General features: G+C 48.1%; 1 protein-coding gene across 1 annotated transcript in view; it reads left to right on the forward strand.

Annotated features, from left to right (window-relative positions):
* Positions 1–3,729: 3,729 nt before the first annotated feature.
* DHRS7 (dehydrogenase/reductase 7) overlaps positions 3,730–24,202 on the forward strand; it is a 38,931-nt gene continuing 18,458 nt past the window's right edge. The window contains exons 1-2 of the mRNA XM_005285919.5: positions 3,730–3,992; positions 19,364–19,516. Of these exons, the coding sequence (XP_005285976.2) occupies positions 3,863–3,992; positions 19,364–19,516 (283 nt within the window). The 5' untranslated portion in view covers positions 3,730–3,862. The remainder of the gene's footprint in view (positions 3,993–19,363; positions 19,517–24,202) is intronic.

Raw genomic sequence — 24,202 nt, forward strand, 5'->3', positions numbered from 1 at the left:
CAAGGGTTGTGGTGCAGCATACTAGGGAAAAAATTCTAAAATTCTCCCACACTTTTCCACAGGTGGGGAACATTCTAGCAGCTATCTCACTGCTATGGGTAAGCAGGGAAACTAGGGTACATGTACTCCATGCTTGTGGCTTCCGCCCTGTTCCTTATGCTGCTCGTGTGTGTGCAGCTTTGGTCCCTGCACAAGTGATTGCTGAATGGCACGGGAAAGTTTCCTACAATAGGGGAAGGAACAAAGCTGTTCTGCCAAGGACCCTTCGGCAGAGCATTACCGAGTACTTCCAGGAACGTATCCTAGAGATCTGTCTGGAGGATTCCCGTGAGAGCTTGGCGTGCATCAACACCTTATTCTGCCATACCGATTAGCTACATAGGGAAATGTGCAGTTCACAGAAACACAGCCAGCCTTCCACATTTCTATACCCTGAACCCACCTCCGCACCACCCAAACCACAGCCACTTACCAGGCATCTCTTCTCCTGCTTCTTGCTCGCTGGAGAGCAACTGCGGAGACTGGCTAAACACCTCTGGAGTGGAGAACAGTACCTGGCTGCCTGCCCCACCGGGCGACCCCACAGGGAGCTGCACATCGTCATCTAAACTCCATCACTTCATCAATATCTTTGTCCTCCGGGTTAGGTCCTCTTTCCACTGCCTCCAGGCCCGCCGAAGTATCCCCGGCGCTCTTGGCAGTGGAGGTGGGGTCGCCACTGAGGATAGTGTCCAGCTCCTTATAGAACCAGCAGGTTTTAGGTGAAGCATCGGCTTGATGGTTTGCCTCCCTTGCCTTTTGGTATGCCTGCCTCAGCTCCTTTATCTTCGCTCTGCACTGCAGCATGTCCCAATCATAGCCCTTTTAACACAAGCTTCAAGAAATGTGCCCATGGGTATCCCAATTCCTTTGGCTCAAATGCAGCTGTGACTACACAGCCTCCTGTCCCCATGTACTGATCAGATCCAACAGCTCAGCAATGGTCCAAGCAGGAGAGCGTTTGGTGTGATAACCTGCCATGGTTACCTGGGAACATGTGATAAGACCTCTCCATGCAGAGCCAACCAGAAATGGAATTTCAAAAATTCCAGGGACTTCTAAGGGGGAGTGGGTGTCTACCTGGCTGCAGGGCAGCGGAATTCAAACAGCTGACTACAGCGGTCAGCATGGGCCTTGTGGGACATCTCGTGGAGGCCAATTAAAGCAATGAAATCAAGCATGGTGTCTACACTGGCACTTCGTTGAGAAAAATTTAGAGGAAAAAGGTGTATGTCTCTCATCGGGGTGGTTGTATTTGGTAGCCAAAACTGGACATTTTCCCCGAAAAAAGTCAGATCGGTGTGTATGCATTCACTGTTTGGTTGACAAAAGGCAGTTTTTGTTGACAAAACTTGGTAGTGTAGACAAGGCAAAAATATAAGATGAGAGAGAATGGGTGGCTACAACAAAAGTTGTGGGGATGTAAGAATGAGATGATTATGATATAAAAAGTGTGGTAATCTTCCTTCAAATCTGTCCCAAGTCCCACTTATACTGTGATGTTCACAAGAAATTAGCCCACTAATAATGATTAGCTCAATGGCCAAGTGAAGATAGTGGCTATTTACACAAAGAGTAAAAAATAGTGACGTATATTCCTCTCTTCCCCCTTTTGACCCAAGTAGTTGGCCAATTTTTGGAGCCCAGTGGGTTGTTTTGATTAGGAGGAGAAACTGATGTTGGAATCAGATATTTCTTTGGCCAGGTGCAATCCTATTTATTTACAAAGAGTGTACAAAGTCCTGTTTCCCTGAGCACCACAGGAATCAAACAGGAAATAATTTCTTTGCTCACAGGTCTACATTTATTTCAGCCAGTACTCAGTGCAAAAAGCTCTCTAACCTTTTTCTCAGGCCATCATCCCAGTGGATGTTCTGATTCCTTGGCTTTCTGCTCCTAGTCTTTCTGCTTCTCTGGTGTTTTTCCTGCTTCTTTCTCTCCCATAGACACAGGTACCTCCAACAAACAATATCCAGTGACACCCCTCCTCCCCTATGTGCCTTGCCTGTGCTTCTATTTGGGGTGATGACCTGCATCTGTGTTTTGACAGGAGGCTGCTGTAATTTCAGATATCTAGTTCCACATAGAAGCTTAATTTTGTCCTACATTTACTCCAAATGAAGGGTGGCTGTTACACTCACCACTTTCAATGAAGTTTAACCGAACCCATAATACCTCTTGCCCATCCTTATGTTGCTTATTCCAAGATCCTTGGGGCAGGGTCTGCTTTATTATATACTTGGACAGTGCCAAGTAGAATGTGGGCACCTCCATAATAATCAATGACAATTTATGCCAAATGTGTGTGCAGCTGGTGAGAATGGTTAGGTTCCACCAGGCCAAGCCTTCTGCTGCAGAAGTGGAGACTGTTACAGATCTGGAAATGGAGGCACAGAAAGATTAAAGCTAGAATTTTCAAACTTGTGTATATAGGATAAGGCATCTAAATCCGTATTCAGGCACCTGTATAAAAGTGATTTGATTTCTAGAAGTGCTGGAGTCAATTGGATCTGTGGGTGCTCAGCACCCCTGCACTTGGGAGCTTAACATTAGGCATCTAAGTCTGAAAATTTTGTCCTATGTGACTTGTTGAGGGTAGGGACTCAGTGTCATTGATTAAATTAGTGCCTTGCTTAGTCCGCAATGTCTCTCATTCTGTTGAGGTACCCCCATCACTAGATGTCACAATGGCTGCTCGGGAGGGAAGCTGGCCCAGGGAGCTGGTGATGGCAGTACTGTTATCAGTGGTAGTCCAGGTGGAACTGCTCCTTACTGCTGCCAACCAAGCTGGGGTCTTCCCCAGCATCAAGGGACCCATGGTTGGGTTTTTCCTGGATCGTAAAGGCCAGCCTTAGGTGTCTGTAACAGGACTGTGAATAACCTGTGATCTTCAGGAAAACATACTGCCAGCTCGCCAACCCTAGTGCTCAGTGTGCAGTTGCAAGGCTATTTTACTTTTTAAAAGACAACAAACGGAAGCTGGTATGCGCCTTTACACTTCCAGGTGTGGAGCAGGAGCAAGGAGGGAAGGCAGCAGCATGCTCCGTGGGTTTCAAAGGTTGTTTCTGTTTATGGAACAAGTAAATGATATAAATCAAATTCCCCTTCTCCCACAATAGAAATGACCCATCCCACTTACCACTATGGCAAACCTTCAAGGCAGAGGAAAGTTAACCCCAGGAACGGGGCTAGTGTTTAAGGATCCTAGTCCTGTATCATGGGGCTGACCTCTCACCCACTATTTATCAGCTTGCTCAGCCTTGAGCTGCCTGGAAGCCGAGCCCTGAGGCGGGGCGTCAGTGTGATCATGCCGAGGCGGGGGTTGCTGTGGAAAGGCCTCGGAGGAGACTAGAGAGTTACTGAGGGGGAGGAAATGCAGATACTGGAATTAGGATCAAGTGAGGGACTAGGGCGTGAGCAAGCGACGGGAGGAGCCAAGGGGGAGGTGGGGCGCTTCAGAGTGAGGGAGGGGAGTCAGGGAGGGGCTCCCCTGGGGGGAGTCGGGCAACTCCCGCGGGGACACAACCGGGGGTTCGGGTCTCTGGGACGCCTCAGAGGCGGTGCCCCAGCTCCCCGCCTCTTGTCGCTGGGGTGGGCTCCCCGGGCCGACCCCGCTGCGACGTGCGCGGGCAGCAGGCCCGTTCCAGGCGCCTGTCCCGGGCTGCCCGCCAGGCCAGCGGCGGCCACTCCCCGGCGGGGGCGGGCTGTGTGCCGCGGCGGGACCAGGGCACGGCGGGGGGCGCTCGCCCAGGGTGGGGCTGCCTCTGGCCCATCATAAATCCCCGGGGCGGAGCGGTGCCCGCCAGTGCGCTGCGCTCCGGCCATGGAGTGGGCTGCGCTCCTCCTGCTCGCGCTGGCGCTCTGCGCGCTGCTCTACCTGCTGGGCCGCTGGCTGCTCGGCCTGGACGGCGACCTCACCCTGCTGTGGGCGGAGTGGCGGGGCAAGAGGCCAGGTAACCCCCCTCCCCGGGTAGTGCGGTGCCAGGGGGCGAGCCCTGCCCCGTCCAACGCGGGGGCAAGAGCCAGCGGGGTGGCAGCAGCTGCAGGGGTGGGGTAGAGCCAGCATGTGCCTCACTGGAGCTTTTGTGCCCCGGGGACATGCATTTTAATCCGATTTAATTAAAGGGGTGGATTCGGCTACATCTACACTACAGGGGGGGGGTCGATTTAAGATACGCAAATTCAGCTACGCGAATAGCGTAGCTGAATTCGACGTATCGCAGCCGACTTACCCCGCTGTGAGGACGGCGGCAAAATCGACCTCTGCGGCTTCCCGTCGACGGCGCTTACTCCCACCTCCGCTGGTGGAGTAAGAGCGTCGATTCGGGGATCGATTGTCGCGTCCCGATGGGACGCGATAAATCGATCCCCGAGAGGTCGATTTCTACCCGTCGATTCAGGCGGGTAGTGTAGACCCAGCCTTAGTGAAACTACCTTAAACCCCTGTGTGGACTCAATATTCAGCATTCACGTGGCTGGATTCAACTAAACTGAATTGAGGCCACTTCGATGCTGAATGAGAGTGTTCATACAGGGGTTTAATGCAGTTTAACTAATCCACTTTGGACATACACCTTGTAGTTAATGTGGATTGTTTTCCTGAGTGCCCCTGTGTAGACAGGTTTCAGAGTAACAGCTGTATCAGTTTGTATCCACAAAAAGAAGAGGAGTACTTGTGGCACCTTAGAGACTAACAAATTTATTTGGGCGTAAGCTTTTGTGGGCTAGAACCCACTTCATCAGATGTATGAAGTAAAAGATCTAGGAGCAGGTATAAATACATGAAAGGATGTGGGTTGCTTACCAAATGTTAAGTCAGTCTAACCTGGGTCTGTGTTTGTAGCAGGCTAGCGTGTCTGGCTCAACAAGACAGGCTACTGAAGACCCAAGCTGCCAGGGAAAATGGGCTCCGATGTAGTCTCAGTACATCAGGTGGCAGTCCCAAGGGGGTCTCTGTGGGATAGTCACAGGAAAGTATATGTGGGGGAGGGGAAGGATCTAGAATGGGATGGGGTATTTAGGAGTCTCTGCCACGTCCCTATTTATACTACCTTTTGAAAGAAACTGTAGGCTGGAAATAACCTGCCTCTGACCAGATAATGCTGATGTTTGCACCCTGCACAGCTGTGGAAAAAACAGGGAAGAGGTCCTTCGAAAACATTTCTATATTCCTTATTAGTGCCATCCAACTGCTAGATGCTTCACAAATGTGCAGAAAATTAAAAAATGTACACTCATACCTTTCTGAAAAAGGCCAGCTATTTAAACATTTTGACATTAGGGCAGAAAAGTTAATCAGCAAGACTTGTCCATCTCTGAGCTCTCATTGGTGGACACCTGAAGAGCTAATGGAGATATGGAAACTTCTATAAGAGGTTTCAATCTAGTTTTTAGTCTATTTTAAATACATGTTCACTAATACAGTGCTAATAATTCTTTTTCTAGATTTATTCTAGTATGATATCTAATTTTGTTTGTTACTTTTATAGCATCACACGCTTGCTAGGTATTCTACAGAACAAATAAGACTGCACTATTTAGAAAACAGAATGAATAAGGGTAACGAATAAAATGAGGGGATGCGGGTGAGATAGGACAAGGATTGCGACAGTTTACAAGAAAGTATTACTGTTCCCACTGTCTCCTCCTGCTCCTGAATTTACAAGCTGCTTAGGCCTTCTGTAAGTTTTCTTCTCTGCATGTGTCAGGCTAGCTTCCCCACTTCAAATCCCTCTTCCAAACTGACGGTCTTACTTTGTCAGTTAAATTCAGCCCAGGCACTAAGGTTCCACTCTCATAAAAACTGTTAATTAAAAAGCCAGTAAGGAAATAAAGCACACAACATAAACAAATTGTGTGTTTTCAAGCTCTCTGTATAATGTCCTCCCAAGAGTGTTTTTCCTTACTATTTCCTGACTTAAGAAGGATTTCACAATCTGTGCCGTTTGATAGGGTAGATAAACAGGTCTCGTACACTGTACAGTGCCATGTGCATCAATGTTAAAAATTAAATGTTGAATAGCAGTTATAAGTATCTGATGGATCTTTCTAATAAAGTTTTCTTGGTTTTACCTTTTGTTTGTTTCAGTGCTGTCAGGTTGTTTTATAGCTGTTCATCAGGGCCGCTGCAAGGATATTTTGTGCCCTAGGCAAAACTTCCACCTTGAACAACAACACCCCCACCCCCCCGCACATCGATTCATTGAGGGGCAAATCCTAACGAGCCTTTATAGGCCCCAGGGGCTGCTCCCCCGACCAGGTTCACCCCTCCCTGCCCCCTGAACTCCCCTGGAGGGTGCACAGCCCCCCTGCGAGCCGAGCCCTCCCCTCCCGACCCCACTCTGGTGGCCACCGCCCCAAGTCCACTCACTGGCTTTGCTAGGCTTGGGCCGCTGCAGCAGCTCGGCAGGGAGGAGCTGCCTTCCGGAGGCAGCGGAAAGCCAGAGCGTTCTGCTTGCGGCAGCGGCGAGCCCCAGCCATGGAGGAGCTGGCGCGGCGCAGGGGGGTAGCAGCCCTGCAAAGGCAGAGGCGCTGCTAACGGAGAGCAGCCATGCTCCCCGCCCCTCCTGCCCAGGCTGTGGCCTGGCACACACCCCCTCCCCCCGGGAGCTCCTGCAGGCTGCAGCGGATGCATGCAGACGCCAGCTCTCATGTGCCCCCTGGCTCCCCCCTTGCCTAGGGTTACCAAATTTCAACAATCAAAAAAGCGGAGGGGGGGGGGGGAGAAGAGCCCCACCCAAGCCCTGCCCCCGCCCCATCCACTCCCTCCCACTTCCCACCCCCTGACTGCCCCCTCCTGAGACCCCCCACCCACCCTAACTGCCCCCCTAGGATCCTACCAGTCCCCTGACTGCCCCAACCCTTATCCACACCCCTGCCCCCAGAACTCCTGGCCCACCCTGCTCCCTGTCCCCTGACTGCTCCGATCCCTCTCCACATCCCTGCCCCCTAACAAGCCCCCCCCCCCCCCGAACTCCAGACCCATCCAACCCCTGCTCCCTGACTGCCCCCTGGGATTCCCCTTACAATGCCTGAAGGGGAGGGATAACTCAGTGGTTTGAGCATTGTCCTGCCAAACCCAGGGTTGTGAGTTCAGTCCTTGAGGGGGGCCATTTAGGGATTTGGGGCAAAAATGTGTCTGGGGATTGGTCCTGCTTTGAGCAGGGGGTTGGACTAGATGACCTCCTGAGGTCCCTTCCAACCCTGGTATTCTATGCCCATGCCAGTCAGACGCTGACTCCATGTGGAGGCAAAACACGCTGCCGTGCGCACAGCATCTCCCCCACAGAGTGCTGAGGCAGCAGGAGGGGGGAGCTCTGGAAGGGACAGCGGCGGCTCACATGCCCTGGAGCCACAGAACCTGAGTGTGGTGAGGGGAGAACCGGGGGGCATGCCTGCCCAGGCTGCGGGCGGCGGCCCCCATGTGCCCTTGGGCTCTGCGGCTCCAGGGCGTGTGAGCCGCCGCTGTCCCTCCCAGAACAGGCTCAGGGCCCCGTACCCCAGCGGCGGTGGTGACTCACATGCCCGGGAGCTGCAGAGCCCGAGCATGGCGAGGGAGGGGCCGGGGGGCGCATGGGGACCACGGCCCGCATGCATCTGCTGCAGCCTGCAGGAGCCACCGGGGGGGACGCCGGGCTGCATCCTGGGCAGGAGAGGTGGGGGGGCGCGGCTACTCCCCGCTAGCAGCGCCGCCGCCTTTGCAGGGCTGCTGCCCCCCTGTGCTGCGCCAACTCCTCCATGGCTGGGGCTTGCTGTCACCGCAAGCTGATGCTCTGGCTCTCCGGTGCCTCTGGAAGGCAGCTCCTCCCTGCCGAGCCAGGGCACTGCTTTTTGGCACCCCCAACCACTTGATGCCCTAGGCGACTACCTAGTTCGCCTAGTGGTTGCACTGGCCCTGCTGTTCATCAGTCCCTCTCCCACTTTTTTTTTTTTTTTTTTTCGGTTCCTGTTTTGGTTCCCATATTTTTCAGTAGCTACATGTGACCTCTTTTGAGGTGCAGATGCAGCCAGTGTGTTAGCCAGTTTTGCAGGCCTTTGTAGAAAGCAATGTTGATACCACAGAAATGGATGCCTTGTGGTTTGTTTATTATTGGTAAGGCTCACAAAATATTAGGCATTATATAAACATAAAGGAGGCATGGTCGCTGACTCCAAGAGCTGACAACCTATGGCTTGATACTGCAGGTTGCTTTGTGTGGTCAAACCCTATGCCTGTGGGGCGCCACATGGACGGAGGGTCCAGCTCTCCAAGTGGTTAGTGGTTTGCAGGATTGGGGCCAAAGAAAGAGTAAGGGTACAAGATGCAAATAGAAAGGTCAAAATGATGATGATCTGGCCATAGAAGTACAGGCAGCTTTGTGAAATCTGCTTATGACTTCAGTTCCACTGAGACTGCTATTAAAATCCTGCTTTGAGGATAAAGGGAGGCCCTATTTAAGCACCACCAGGAAATCTATTTATGACGTCTTGAGGTCCCTTCCTCCTATTCTGCTCAGTGCAGCATTCTGAAAGTTGATTACAACATCTTAACTAGAACTCTGGCCAAAAGATTACCACCTGTAATATAAAGAGGAAGGTAGTCTTATGGTTAAGACATTGCACTTGAAATTATAAGACCAGGGCATTTCTTCCCAGTTCTGCCACAGACTGAGCGATTACTCTGGGTGTTCTAGTAAAAACTGGTACTTAACTGTGAGCCTTTGAAAATCAGAGTTTGCTCAAGTGCAGTATGTTATGCCTACCTCTTTCACTAAGCTGACAATGGTTTTCAACCTGGGGGTCTGCAGACGGTCCAAGATTGCCAAAGGGATCTGTACATCTATCTGAATATTTTTTTTCATTTGCAGACCCCTAAAAAGGTTGAAAACCACTGGTGTATAGCTAAGGAAGGCTGTGCTGAAGCTGCAGACTTTAACATTAAGGGTATGTTTACACTGCAATATTTAAAAAAACAAACAAAAAACCAGTGGCATTGAATCTCAGAGGCCAGGTCAGCTGACTTTGGCTTGGGCTGTGGAGCTAAAAATAGCAGTGTAGACACTCAGGCTAAAGCCCTGGCTCTGAGATCCTCCCCTCCTTGTGGGATCTGGGCTTCCGCCGAAGTGTCTACCCTTCAATTTTATAGCCCTGCAGCTCGAGTCCCCTGAGCCCAAGTCTGCTGCGGGCTATCTGTGGCTATGCTGCAGGTCTTTTGTTGCAGTTTAGACGGACCTAGTGTTGCCGGCACAGGGGCCTGAGGACAGCAACAGTGGGGTTCGTTGCCCGGTGTGCTTCGCGCCAATAAACATATCGGGGTGGAGAAACAATCAAAGTTTTATTTGAGATCTCAAAGTGGTGCAAGGAGACAGGCAAGTCTCAAATCAAGCACACCAGCAAAAACAGTTTCTCTCTTCTTTATACATTTTACAACTAAGCCCCCCCCCTCTACTCCCCCTCCCCTCTCTACCGAAGGCATGTTTATACATTTAAGCAATTAAATCATTCTAGGGCTATCAATCTAGCTTGTTAGTAACACTCCTCTAAACTGTTATTTGGTCCTGTTTACCTTTGGTTTATTACCCCTTCCCCAGCTAGAAACATGCAAACCTCATCATTATCGTTTGGTACCTGGTATGAGCAAGGTCGTAATTGCTAACTGGCTGTTTACACATTCCAATTCCTGTCCTTGGCTTTTGAGGCCGATCAGAGTTAAACATGGAAGGACAGAGTTTAAACATGGAAGAACTCTGGCTCAGGCCAGAGTAACTAGTGTGTGCAGTGCAGTTTGGCAGAGGCAAGATCTCCATAGGATTCCTTGGCTTGATTCCTTCGCTCAACCCTCCTGTGGTGCCAGAGGATTAAAGGAGGACTCCAGCATGGCTTTTAAGATGTGCGTGGGAGCCGTTCTCTGAAGCATGTTAGGAACTGCACAGCTCCTTAAAAGTTTGCAAGAGGGCTTGCCTCATGTGGAATGCCCTATTGTGTATAGGACAGGCTGTTCCAAAGGTGTTGAGCCAAGTAGCTGCAGGTTGTGAAATTTAAACATGCTTTTGCTCCGCAATCAGAGCTTCAAATTCTCTCTCCCTCGATGGGTTCTTATGGTGATGGTTGGCTGATAGTATCTGGATGCCTTGCAAAACGGACCAAGGCAAGGAAGGGTCCAACAAGCTGACTTTCTTCTGCCTCCCTAAGTGATTGCTAGGTAGCACGGTGTGTTTGTGTGTGTCTGTACATACGCGCACACCTGCCTCTCTTTACCCACTTCAGTCTCTTTAGTGGTTGGTTGCAGATATTGGGGGAAGGCTAAAGAGATAAGTCTTGCACACCATTTAAAAGACAGTGAGGTTTGTGGTCATTCATACCTCTTCCAGAAGAGTATTCCATAGTCTTGCACCAGTTGATGGGAAAGTGTTATCCCTGCTTTCAGGAGTTTGACCCTTGAGAGTGATTGTTACACTTCTCAGGAGTGTAACTGTCAGAGGAGTGAGAGACCTCCCTCAGTGAGAGATGGTCATTTGAGGTCCTTCAAGTTACCTACAATGATAATCTCTATTTTGAAATTAACCTGTGGGGAGCCAGTGTACGGAGTGAAACAACTGTAAGCCCTTTGTGCACCTCATGTTGCTCAAGAGGCAGGCCGATGGGTTTGGGACCTTTAAAAAAAAAAAAGGTTTGTGCACTCATTCCAAAGTGTGGGGAGTTGCAATAATCCATTCTAAAGGTCATGTAGATGAGGCTCACGCTGGTCTGGCCGTTAGCTGAAAGTAGATGCTGCAACTTTCTTGCCAGTCACAGAAGGCTTCAGCACAGGCTAAAATTCCCAGGGTTTGAGGAAGGCTTGTACTGCTGCAGCTTCACTGCTTTGGTACCCAAGTTAGCTAGATTAAAGCGAGCTTGGGTATGTCTACTTGGACTGCAGTTACACCCAATGATTGCAGTATAGACATTCTCAGCATCTGAGCCAAGTGAGAGAGAGAGAGAGAGAGTGAGTTGGGTGTTGTCTCACATGGCGGCAACAACAATATGCAGACCATGCTGTCTTCTACCATTGGCTTAATTAGGCAGGAATGTTAGCACTGGCTGTAAATAAGGTTTCCCAACACTTCCCATTAGAAGACCCTGTTTTCAGCTGCTTATAAGTATCTGGGCATAAATTTTCCATGCTGGATGTCCGCCTCAGGCTGAATTGTTTTGGAAAACTTCAGACAAAATTCTTCAGCCGTTTCAGACAACCAAGCTATGGAAAAATACAGCACTTTGCATATGTTGAAGTCTGGTTCCTTTGAAGTAGGAGATAGCTCATGGTTTGAGCATTGGCCTGCTAAACCCAGGGTTGTGAGGCCAATCCTTGAGGGGCCATTTAGGGAGCTAGGGCAAAAATCTGTCTGGGGATTGGACCTCCTTTGAGCAGGGGGTTAGACTAGATGACCTCCTGAGGTCCCTTCCAACCCTGATATTCTATCTTTGGAGCAGGGACTGGAAATAGGTGTGCCAAAAGGATGTGTCTTTTGTGGTCCCCATGAAAATTTCCTAACATTTAGCCAAGTTATAATTTAAAAACAACAACACATTTTGCATATACTCAAGAGAGACTTCAGGCATTTTAGTGCTAAATTTGAAGACAATTCCATTTTTACTGGGCATACACCAGCGTGGGGCTGAGTAGGACTTGCCCTGCAATTCCAGCTCTGGGCTATTGTCAACCAGGCACCTGAATAGAGAGCAGCAGAACGCAAAACATTCCTATCCTTTCTAGAAGGAAATGTTTCCCCCTCTGATCATCTTGGCTAGTGAGTCAGAGGTTCTGTTTTAAAAGGGGGCTGGGGGGAAATTGATAGTTAAGTGCGCGATAACTAATGCACGGTAGCTATCTTGCTGAAAGATTTTGTCATGTAAGTTGCATCGTCACTTGTGAAAGTAGATACTTTGTCAAACTTTGCACCGGATTTTGAAATGGTATTAATTATCGCTTGACAAATTGTAATGGAGTTAACAGCATTCAAGTAAATGTAGTTGACGAGCACTGTCGTTAGCTTTCCTGTCTGTACATCTTTGGCCTGGTCAGAAATAAAATCAAACTGAACATGCAGTGCATAGTTTTCTTGCTCATCTGTGGACTCATCTGAAATAATTGCAGAAGACTCACATGAGTTAATTTGAGACTTCATCTCCTCAAAATGTGTAGCAAAAACCTTTTGATGATAATCCTGTCATAGCTTATTTGCACTTGGTAAGCAACCGGCATGTTGTACGTTCCGTTGAATGAACTCACCCAGCTTTGGGTCATAAAGTTTTTCCAACGGTATATAAGCACTTGCAGATGTCACCACAAGTTCCATTATAGCTAAATGATGGGTACAAGAGCTCTGTCATCTTCTAAGAAAGAGAAGAAATTGTTTTTGCTTTTTGATTTTAAACGTTTTGTTTACCAGCAATGCATATCTGCAGCCCTCTTTCTGCTTTGATGGGTTTCTGAGTCTAAGTGGTGCTGAACTGTGTGTGATCCAATGAAACATTGCAGCTTCTACAAAATAGTTTGTCGCCATTTGCATGTAGAACTTGGCTTCCAAATTGTTTCACACGATCTGCTGCAGTAATTATTTTTGATATTTTTGATTTACTTTGGACACTCATTTTACAGTAATTGCAGGTGTCTTCTGGTAGGCAATCAATTGAGATCACTACATTACAAAACCTCCCCAATGTCTATATCTATCAGTCAGTGAGTTGAGCCCTGAGTGTAATTTGCTGCTCTAAAGTGTCAATCAAAAAATTCTGTCAAGTGCTTCACCTTTCTTTCTATTTTTTTTTTAAATAAGCGAATAATTGCATCTGGAATGGGGGGGCAGTTGCCTGTACAATGTTCCCTCCCCAGGCAGCTGCAAAGGGAGGGGGACAGGAAATGAGTGGGGAGGAGGGGTGTGGAGCTAGCCGCATCATATCTAAGAGCAGCCCTGCAGGGAAAGAGCAACTTCTGTCCTGCCCCAGTTCTGCCTGGACTAGCAGCTAGGAGCCCCGTGCTGGGGCACTTCCAGCAGCACAGGGAAGATCAGACCCAACTCCACAAGCTTCCTCCAACTGCAAGAACCTCTGGGGCTGCTGCCTAATCCCAGGGCATCCTGCAGCAGGGGGAGGCACCTGGAGGTGGGTCTGAGCTCTCCCTGAGAGCAGCTGTGCGGGGGATGGACAAGTCCTGTCCCTCCCCAGCCTAGCCGGACCTAGGAGCCCCCTGGCTGGGGCACTCCTAGCACCAGGGGAGATGGGATTTCACAGGGAAGGGCTTATTTCATGGTCCATGATGCGTTTTTCACTGCAGTGAAATTGGTAGGGCCGTACAAATATGGGTGGAAGCCAATTCCAAAGTGTCTTTCCATGTGTTTGTTCCATCTATGTGATGGAAGCATGCCTATCAGCGCCATCATAAACATCTGTTAGTTATCTGCTGCCTGTGTTACCCAGGATTTTAAGAAACCAAAGCAGTGGTAATTTAACTGTTTCGCTCCAGGTGGTGTCAGGAATAAATCAGTGGAAACAGTGCTTCTGGCTGATGAAAAATTGATGCAAGTAAGTGTGCTCTTTACACCCGAGGGCATTCTGTGCCTAAAAATTCTGTGCCAAAAATTAAAAATTCTGCGCACAATATTTTAAAATTCTGCAAGTTTTATTTGTCAATAAATAAATGCAGAGGCTCCGGCATGGCAGTGGGGAGCACAGGCCACTGGCTGCACAAAGGTGGAAGATGACCCTGCAGTCCTCCCAGCCCCGGGACACAGACTCGGTGGTGAGGCTGCACCTGATCCTGACACAGCACAAGGCCTGGGCCTGCCCCAGAAACACCGCAGGGCCCTGCCTAGGGTTACCATATTTTAATTTTTAAAAAGGAGGACACTCCATGGGCCCTGGCCCCGCCCCTGAATGCTCCGCCCCCTGCTCCTCCCCCTCCCCTGCTTCCCGCGAATCAAATGTTCGCGGGAAGCCTGAAACAGGGAGGCAGCAGGTAAGCTGGGGCTGGAGCGGGGTGCAGCGCGGCCCAGTCCGGCCCCCCTGGCCGAGCGGCTCTCTTTGGCGGCCGGCTGGCCCAGGCCAAGAGGCTCGGGCCCTGGCATCTCCCACCCGGCTCGGGCCCTGGGGCGCTGGCCCCCGGCCAAGTGCCCCCGGCCCCAGCTCCGCCTGTGGCCCCGGCCAAGCACCGCGCCGGCCCCGCACCGCTGGGCCCTCCCTCCCTATTTTCCCGGACATGTCCGGCTTTTTGGGATTTCCCCTCGGACGGGGATTTCAGGCCCCAAAAGCCGCACATGTCCGGGAAAATCCGGACGTATGGTAACCCTAGCCCTGCCTCTCTGCGCCAGGCACACCAGGGGTGGGGCAGGCAGGCTTAACCAGTCAGGATCCAAGTGTGGAGGGGCTCAATGTGGAGGGATCCAGGTGTGGGGTGAGAGGATTCTGTGTGGGACAATCTAGGTGCAGGCAGTTCAGTGGGGGGGTCTAGGTGTGGGGGGATCTGGATGCACAGAGGCGTTGTGTGTGTGTGGGGGGGCTCCAGGTGCAGTGGCAATTGGACTGTGCAGGGGCTTTCAGGTGAAAGTGGTTGGGGCTCAGCAGAAGGGTCTTGGTGTGGGGGTCTCAGCAGGGGGTTCTGGGTGCTGGGGAAGTGGGGCTTGGTGGGGTCTGGGTGCAGTTAATTGGAGGTCAGTGGTGAGGGGGGTCTGGATGTGGGGGCTCAGGGGGTGGTCTGGGTGCAGGGATGGGGTATGGAGGTAGGGGGTCTGGGTACAGGGGGGCTCCAGATGCAGGGGTTGAGGTTCAGTGGGGTTTGGGTATGGAGGGCTAGGGGGGTTCTGGATGTACCAGGTGACGGTTGGCAAGGGTGTCTGGGTATGGGAGGTCCAGATGTACAGGGGTTGGGTGGATGGAGGAGCAGCTCCCTGTACAGTGACCCCTCCCCCCACACCTGATGAGCAATGTGGGGAGGAAGCAGGGGAGGATGCGGAGCTTCCTGCAGCTGAGGGTGGGTCTGACACAGCTCCAGTCACTCCTTGCAGGAGAAGAGGAAGTCCCGTCCTCTCCTGCTTCCAGCCCAGCTGGGACTAGCAGCTGATCAGGGTAGGAGCCATGGGCTGGGGTGTCCCCAGCCCCTTGGTGATTTACCTCTTTGCTGGCTGCTCTGGGTACCTGAAACAATGTACCTGCGCAGCTGGGGAGTGGTGCATGACTGCTCTTGCAGCTTCCCTTTAATTCCCTGTCAGTCATTTTTAGTATTGGAAAGCAAAAAAAAAATCTGTAGGGGACGTGAATTCTGTGCATGTGCTGTGGTGCAAAATTCCCCCAGGAGTAGCTCTTATATAAAACTACTATTTATTAGATTTAAGCACACACAGACCGAAGCAATAGGTTTAGAACGTCCCAAATAATTACCTAGAATCTGAGATGATATTGAGTAATTAGCAGCAGGTCAGCAACGGCCTGTCACTTCCCTGCCATGGAGTACGGTGTCAGAAAAAAGTCTCTCAGGATAGCATCAGAGAACTGCTCCAAAGCACACTATTATCTGGTCTTTTTATAACTAACTTTTATAAAATACAGAGCTCATACTGGGTCATCACCTCTTCTAACTTCACTAAACTATTGACCAACAAAACATTCCTAACAATCTCAGGCCTTGGCTACACTGGCGCTGTACAGCGCTGCAACTTGCTGTGCTCAGAGGTGTGAAAACGCCCCCCCCCCCCGAGTGCAGTGCTGTAAAGCGCCAGTGTTGGGAGTGGCTTTATTTTGCTGGCACAAGGAGCAGCTACACTGTGTGCCTTACAGCGGCTCTGCTGTAGCGGCACAGCTCTGCCACTGCAAGGAGCGCAGTCTAGACATCGCTTTAGTCATAATAAGCTTCTATATCAAAGGCGCCCAAACTCAAGATCTCCAGCCACTTACTTTGTTTGTCTCAATTTATTGACTCTCTTCTCCCCTCCTCTCTTTCTGATTAGCAGAAACCGCAAGCCTGCAGCCAGCATTTGACCTTGCCTCCAGAAGCCCTGCTTATTCAAATGAACCCTTATCCATGTGGTGTTCTGTTTTGTTAATTCCTGGTGGCTGAATGCACACAATGATTGCAATTAGCTTGATCAAATTCTGGGGTAACTTTACCCCCAATTGCAGGGCAACATCTGTGTCATGCTGCCCTATCATGTGTTCTTACTGCAAGAAAACAAAATCGTTTAGATGTATTTGCTGTTTGTAGGATGTATTATCTGCACAAAATTCTCTGTTACTCACACACTCAAGGGCACCCACCTTTACCCAGTTCCTAGGGCTCAAGGTGTAACCCTCTTAATTTAGGCACCCCCACCCTTTCTCAGTTCCGAGGGCTCCAGGCGAAAAGCACCTAACTTTATTCCTCTGTGGGCTCTGGGCTCTACTCCTCCGTGGACTTTGGGCAAACACCCTTTCCATGTGGACTCAGGGCTTAATCTTTTGGGGTTTACAGGGTCTTTTACCAGTGAAAGAGCCTTACACGGTAATATACTACATAACCTCTATTTATTAACAATCACCAAAAACATACTGCATGTGCTACACATACAGTGCTCACCACTCCTGATAAGACATGAACTTTCCTTGATGGCCAGTCAGGATCAGGTCATCTGGGGGACTCCAGTTTCTGCACAGTGTCATTGGCAGAGTGTTGAGGTCTGGCAGCTCTGATCTTTGGGGCTGTGTCCTGGAGTTGGTTCCCAAAGAACTTCCTTTTGGACACCAGTTTATATAGTGAAATTTGAGTTCTGCTTAGCTGTACCTTAACCAATCATTTTACTGAAATCTATCTAACCAATCCTAACATAGTATAACAAAATTCTCTAATCAATCCTATCCCAGCACCTTAATTAACTTACACCTAGCAAAATTAATTATGTATCAGACAAACAATTAAAGGACCAGACAGAGATTATACAGATAAACAATAGGAAAGTGGGGACCATAATGATAAAACAATAAAAAAATGAGGATTTCACAACCACAACTGCTGATAAGTGATTTCTTAACAGACAAGATGCTATCAAACGAAGTTTTCTTTAACCATCTTAAGATCTGTTTCTGTTTCTGGTGATAGTGGGTGCCATTAGGACGGGGTCTCCTTCTTAACAGCCTGATATTACATTGTTTTAATGTAATTTAGATGGAATGTGAGAATGTGCTTTTCAGCTAACGGCTGCTGCTTGGCTGCTCTTTGAATCTGGCTGCAGACAAAGGCCTTATCCTTACAGATTACCTTTATCAGACACGTGTCTAAAAATACTGCACATCACAATTTTATCAATTAAGCAAACATTTCTCAAGTTACGTTAAAAAAAAACAAAATAAAACCTGGACCAAAGATCAGAGAATACAAGTGATAGAAAAACACAAGATAAGCCTACCAACTCAAACATAGATTTCTACCTCCTGTCCCAGGACAAAGCGTGTTGAACTTTGTCCATAGCATACCTGTGTGTGCTATACAACACAAATATAATGGAGATCATTTATGTAAGGGAGGAATAAGAAGAGTTCTCAGACTTTCTTAATATCTCTTTGAGTGTAGTCTTCAGTTTCACTAAAGCTTACTTAAAAGGATCCCAGGTTTCTCAAAATTGGACCATGCTTTAGCGGATATAGCAATATTCTGAGGATGCAATCGAAACCAAGGAGTTAGGGTCAAACAACTTTCTGTGCTATAAATGTGACGAGAGCAAGATCAGTGTATCCTTGGGGTGCTTCTCATCTATTGAAACAAACTAGGAGAGTTTTCCCCAAACTGGGGGAAAAGATAATTGACTGAGTAGAACTTCTTATAATGCATCAAAGGTATCTTCTTTGACTTAAGCAGAATGTAAATGTGGGAAAGGAGCATTGATGACAACTACTACCTTAGCTAAGGATCTCTCAAAGTAAAATGGAATCACTGAGCCTTGTTGTAAATCTTAATGGGAATAGTATCCCAGTGGATTAGAAACTGGTGGTCTTCTAAGTGGAAGCTATGGTCAAATTTCTCCCATTTCCTCCTCTCCCACTGGTGAAATGAAATAGAGGCCTTCTGTTTATAAAGGAGCTATGAAACTCCAGGTAAAAATCCAAACTGCACCAGAGAAGAATCTGAATTTCTTAGCTGGCTGGCACATACTGCTATGCTGCACAACCTCTCATGTATGTTGTGTATCTGAGCACACTAGTTAACCATTAGCACCATTCTGTTGTAATTCTATTTTTATTTTAAAACACTCATTTAAAAGTGAACCATTAAAAGGTCTTCTCAACAAAAACACATACTGGAACAAACCAGTTCTATGACTGATCTCTAACAGTATTCTATTCCAAGTTCTTCACAGAAGAGCAACACCCAAATTGATCCTAATGTACTTGCTAAGGTGCAATACTATTGTGACACTGAGCCAATGAAGAAGGTTAAGCAGCCAGCAGACCACGTGACCCAAAATCAACCTTTAGCACATATTAGAAAAGTATTGAAGTGGTAACCAAGGCCATTCCTTGTAAATGGTTATCAAAGCCATATTAAATAGATGAGTTCTGTGTTGTTGGAGAATTAGAAGAGGATACTAATTTTATTTGTGTTTACCTAGATCTATTAGAAGTATAACAATGGGATCTAATTAATTTTTAGATGCTAAACTTCTGTTCCTGTTCGTAATGTTTCATTACTATATTCTATTAATTCAGAGATCAAAAGGGATATTAACATTCAGATGAAACTGTTGGTGCAATAATATTATTGTCTTTATTTCTCTTTGAAGTTTGTAGTAAGCTACCTATGAACCTTTCCAAGGTTAATTGCCTTATGCTAATCAGTGAATCAGTGGCAAGAGGAGATTAGTTTTCAACATCAAAGGGAAGAGGGGACAAAAGTGTGTCTATGCTGAGAGGACACATGCAATATCTTCGGTGGTTCAACAAATATTGTTTAATTATGTAGATTTTTGAGGGGGGATGGGTGGAGGAAGGGTGTGTGTGTGTGTGTGTGTGTGTATCCTCGAGATGGCTAACAAAATCAGAGTTTGAGATAAACTATAGGGGAAAAATTATGTATAAAAATAGTAAGACTTTAAGTGATACAATCAATGACTCTGTGACTGCACTGTAATGTGCAAAAGGGCAAAATTAAGGTTGCATATGCTCTTAACTCTGGAACTTCTTGACATTCTGAGCACTTTTCAGTGTATAACCAGCTATTAAGTTTACATAGATAAGTGACTTTATAATAATGCTATTGTGAGATTCCATGTTTCTGTATAAATTGTGCAAATTTGAATCACTGTTGGCAGTGATCCATAAACTGTTTACTTGGTCATTTCAACAGAAAATGAACTGCCTGACAAGGTCGTCTGGGTGACAGGAGCCTCAAGTGGAATTGGAGAAGAGTTAGCTTACCAGCTAGCAAAGATAGGGGCTCTAGTTGTGCTTTCTGCAAGAAGAGAGAATGAATTGGAAAGGGTGAAACAGAAGTGTCTTGGTAAGTAAAAAAGTAACTTCCATATTATTGATCTGGCTTTTGCCATGATAGAGGTGTTGTAAAAAAACTTAATCCATACAACAGGAATACATTCATAATTAAAGGTAGTTATGAACTTACATTATTATAACCTAGATGCTTTTCTTTGAGTTGTGTATTCTTAGAACATGTATTTTAGAAAGCTCCAACTGAAGGATGCAATATTACAGGAGCAGTACATGAAAAATGTTTATGTGCTAAAGTTGCAGATGCGTAGGTACCTAGTGGGATTGTCAAAAACACTTATCTGCAGTTTTAAGCAACTAGGCAGTTTGGGCCTTTTTTTTCCTCTTGAAAATAAGAGGCTGTTTTCAAAAGGAACACAAGGGCACTGTGCCAGCAGGGTGGGGTCATGTGGAAATTCTGGCAGGCTCTTCGTGTAAAAGTTACGCAATATTTGAGCTGTCCAAGATGTGCAGCTAAGCTTGCCTTTGTGGCAGTTTGTGATCTTCAGCACTATCTTATAGCACCTAAACGTCTTGGTAGCTGTAACTAGCTCCTACTCCCTGTTACAGATGGGTATGAGGCTATGCTGTTGTATAGACATGGCCTCACTAAACAACAGAAACATTCAGGTGTCCAGTCTGCCTTCAACATGTTTGAAAAGGGTAACGGCAAGATTGCACAGGTGTCCCTGAGGAAATCGTTTACCCTGCAGAATATTTTACTGGTGTTGATGAATGAAATGCCAACAGCGGTGGCTTCAGTCTCAACAAAATGGGGTTACTGCATCCAGGTGCACAAGTAGGGACTCCGCATTTGTGGCAAAGGTTATGTCTCTAATGAAAAAACACTTGTTGGAAGCAGGGACAAGGTCCAACACAGTATTTGCCCAGCGTTGTGGAAAGAAGATTCAGTCTAGCCTGCATATGTTGGATTGCTATAAATGTAATCATTAACAAATCGTGCTGCAGCCCTCTACTTTCTCGATAGTGTGCAGATGAGGGAAGGAGAAAGATGAATGTAGTTATGGCCCAGAAACAATCCAAGATGAAAGAGAATTAGTTACCAGATGGAGTCTAATTAAAAACACTTAAAACGCACAAAAATAGCCATTAAGATGTGGGGAAGGGGAATAATTTTGTTGCCTTTGCTGTGTGAAGAAGACTCCCAAGCCACTATTTAGGAAACAAGCTCAGTGCAAGAGTGAGAAAGTTCAGTTGTTCAAAATAACTAGAAAAGCTGACGCATTCAGCGTGAAGACTTGGAATTGATGGCACTTGGCTTTGCTAACGTATTCATCAGCCTGAAAGCATCCTAAAGAGCACTCAATGTAATAAACAGACATGTGTGATGCAATAGTGAAGATATCTTATGAGCTGCATTTAAGCCTCCTTAAATCCTTCTTCATAACAAAAAGAAATTAGCAAACGCAAGTGTTCTGCTTTACCATAAAGTACTATTAACAAAAGACATGGCAGCTTGACAGTGAGGGACTGGGGGTTGGTCCAGGAGAGGTGGTGTCTATAGGAAAAAGAACAGGAGTACTTGTGGCACCTTAGAGACTAACAAATTTATTAGAGCATAAGCTTTTGTGGATTACAGCCCACTTCTTCGGATGCATATAGAGTGAAACATATATTGAGGAGATATATATACACACATACAGAGAGCATGAACAGGTGGGAGTTGTCTTACCAATTCTGAGAGGCCAATTAAGTAAGAGAAAAAAACTATTGAAGTGATAATCAAGCTAGCCCAGTACAGACAGTTGAAGTGATAATCAAGCTAGCCCAGTACAGACAGTCTGTACTGGGCTAGCTTGATTATCACTTCAATAGTTTTTTTCTCTTACTTAATTGGCCTCTCAGAGTTGGTAGACAACTCCCACCTGTTCATGCTCTCTGTATGTGTGTGTGTGTATATATATCTCCTCAATATTTGTTTCACTCTATATGCATCCAAAGAAGTGGGCTGTAGTCCACGAAAGCTTATGCTCTAATAAATGTGTTAGTCTCTAAGGTGCCACAAGTACTCCTGTTCTTCTTTTTGCGGATACAGACTAACACGGCTGCTACTCTGAAAGGTGTCTATAGGGTCCATCCCCTGCCGTCTCCTGAAGAGTGTGGATTCACTGGCTCAAGCTGATGAAACAGCTCAGAATGGCAGGACTGACTTAGACGTTTTGGGATCTGTGATTGGCATGGAACAGACTCGGGCTAGCTTTCCAGTAAATCTTTCTGGTGCTTAATTAGAAGCAGAAAGTTGTCAGCACACATTTTAAGCCATATAATCCGAGCGCACTTGATGTGGAAACTGAGACAGACAAACCCACTTTTGAGGATGGAACCACATCTTAATGTATAAGAGGGAAGGCAGTTTAAATTATTGAACATCTATGCCATTTGCTTAGTACTTGGTTTGCCAACTAAAACTCTTAGAAAAATAGTTGGGGGGCGGGGGTTGTGTTTACATGCTTCCTTTCTCTCCTATTGAAAGGAAAAGAACCGGTCTTCTGAAAATATACTGTCTGAATGGCCTCGCAATAAGGCCAGCATATGTGGTTCATTAGTGATAGGATGCCTTTGAACACTGTATGGCCTTTTGATGCTTTTCTTATTCTTGTGGGAAGTACTTCAGATCATTCATGTGTTTACAGGCAGAGGGCATTAAAAAAGCCACTGAAGTCACCTCAACCTTCCCTGACTCTCTAGTTCTTGTCAGTTAGCCTTACAAGTTTACTGGGATTTGATCTCAAGTGACCTTAATGTTCGTTTTGTGTCTGTGTCTGTCTCTCTCTCTTTGTAAAACTTCAAAGTAACGCTTAATATCTGAGGGCTTGCCCAGATGTCAAATTAATGTGTGGCAAGCCCAGGTGTGAATCTACTGTGCACCAGCTTGCCATGTGAATGAGGCCTTACTCCCTATGGAGCTCATGAGCTCTAGTGGTTACGCTTGTGAATTTTCTACTGTGCCTTATTTTTCATGACTATATACAGGAGGGATCTCAAACTCCAATCACCATGAGAACCACACGAGGGCTAGTACATTGGCCTGAGGGCCACATCACTGACACCTTTTCATATAAACGTACAAAAGCCCTCCCCAACGCCTTGGGCCCTGCCCCCACTACACCCCTTCCATGAGGCCCTGCCCCTGCCCCGCCTCTTCCAACCCCTTCCCCAAAGTCCCCACCCCAACTCCACCCCCTCCCTGCCTCTATTCCACCCCCTTTCCCAAATTCCTGCCTCTTCTCCGCCTCCCCCCCCCGCTCCTGGAAAGCGCTAAGCGCTACCAAACAGCTGTTTGGTGGCAGGAAGCACCTGGAGGTAGGCAGAGGAGCGGGGACACAGTGTGCTGGAGGGGAGGGTGATGGGTGAGGGGAGCTTGGCGGCCGAAGGAAATGCGGCCTGCGTGTTTGAGACCCTTGCTATACAGTAACTCCTCACTTAATGTTGTAGTTATGTTCCTGAAAAATGTGACTTTATGTAAAATGATGTTAGTCAAATCCAATTTCCCCATAAGAATTAATGTAAATGGGGAGGGGGGGTTAGGTTCCAGGGAAACTTTTTTTTTGCCAGACAATAGACATTATATATGGTGTAAGTTGCAGCAATGAATGACTGTGAAGCTTGGCTGAGATGGTGGATTAAGGGTGGAATATTTCCCAGGGAATGCCTTGCTGCTAAATGATGAACCAGCACTCAGCTGAGCCCTCAAGGGTTAATAAGCTGTTGTTAATGTAGCCTCACACTCTGCAAGGTAGCATGGACTGAGGCAGGAGGAAGGAAACACAATAGATGCAGGGCAGTAGCTGCAAACACTTCCCTGCAAAAACTGAACATGATGATGAACCCACACTGTTCAGCTGGAGCGCACCACTCCCTCCTCCTGACAGCACATGCACGGCTGCACAGGTGCTGACTTTCTCTCTCATGCACGCACCCCCCAGCACTTTGGAGAGAGAGAGAGACGTGCATTGCCCCTTTAAGTACGCTGACTCCACTTCAAGTTTGTTGCCCTTTTAACTAGGGTTACCATATTTGACAAATAAAAAAAAGAGGACCCTCCATGGGGCCCTGGCCCCGCCCGTTTCCCACCCCCAGTCCCGCCCCAACTCCGCCCCTTCCCTGGCCCAACCCTGCCCTAACCCCGCCCCCTCCTCCCTCCCACTCCCAGCCACGCAGAAAGGGCTGCCCGAGTGCTACCGGCTTCACGGTTTGCCGGGCAGCCCCCAGACCCTGTGCCCCCCGGCTGGCGCTTCCCCAGCGCAGCTGGAGCCCGGGAGGGGAAGCGCCCAACTGGGGGTGCAGGGTCTGGAAGCTGCCCGGCAAACCGTGAAGCCGGTAGCGCTTGGGCTTCGGGCAGCCCCCATGCCTCCGGACCCTGCGCCCCCGGCCGGGCACTTCCCCTCCCGGGCTCCGGCGGCGCAGGGTCCGGAGGCATGGGGGCTGCCCGAAGCCCGTAGCGCTCGGCTCTTAAACAGAGCCGAAGAGTCAGGGGAGGAGCAGAGCAGCTGCGGGAGGGGAAGTGCCCGGCCGGCATTTTCCCGGACATGTTCAGCTTTTTGGCAATTCCCCCCGGACGGGAAAAACCGGACGTATGGTAACCCTATTTTAACCCAATCAGACAGGAAGCAACAGCTTCTAGCCAGCTCCCTCCTTTCTGTCCCTCCCCTCTGCTTTGTGGAGAGGGGGTACAGAGTGG

This window comes from Chrysemys picta, chromosome 4 (assembly GCF_011386835.1).
Source record: "Chrysemys picta bellii isolate R12L10 chromosome 4, ASM1138683v2, whole genome shotgun sequence".
Lineage (NCBI taxonomy): Eukaryota > Metazoa > Chordata > Testudines > Emydidae > Chrysemys > Chrysemys picta.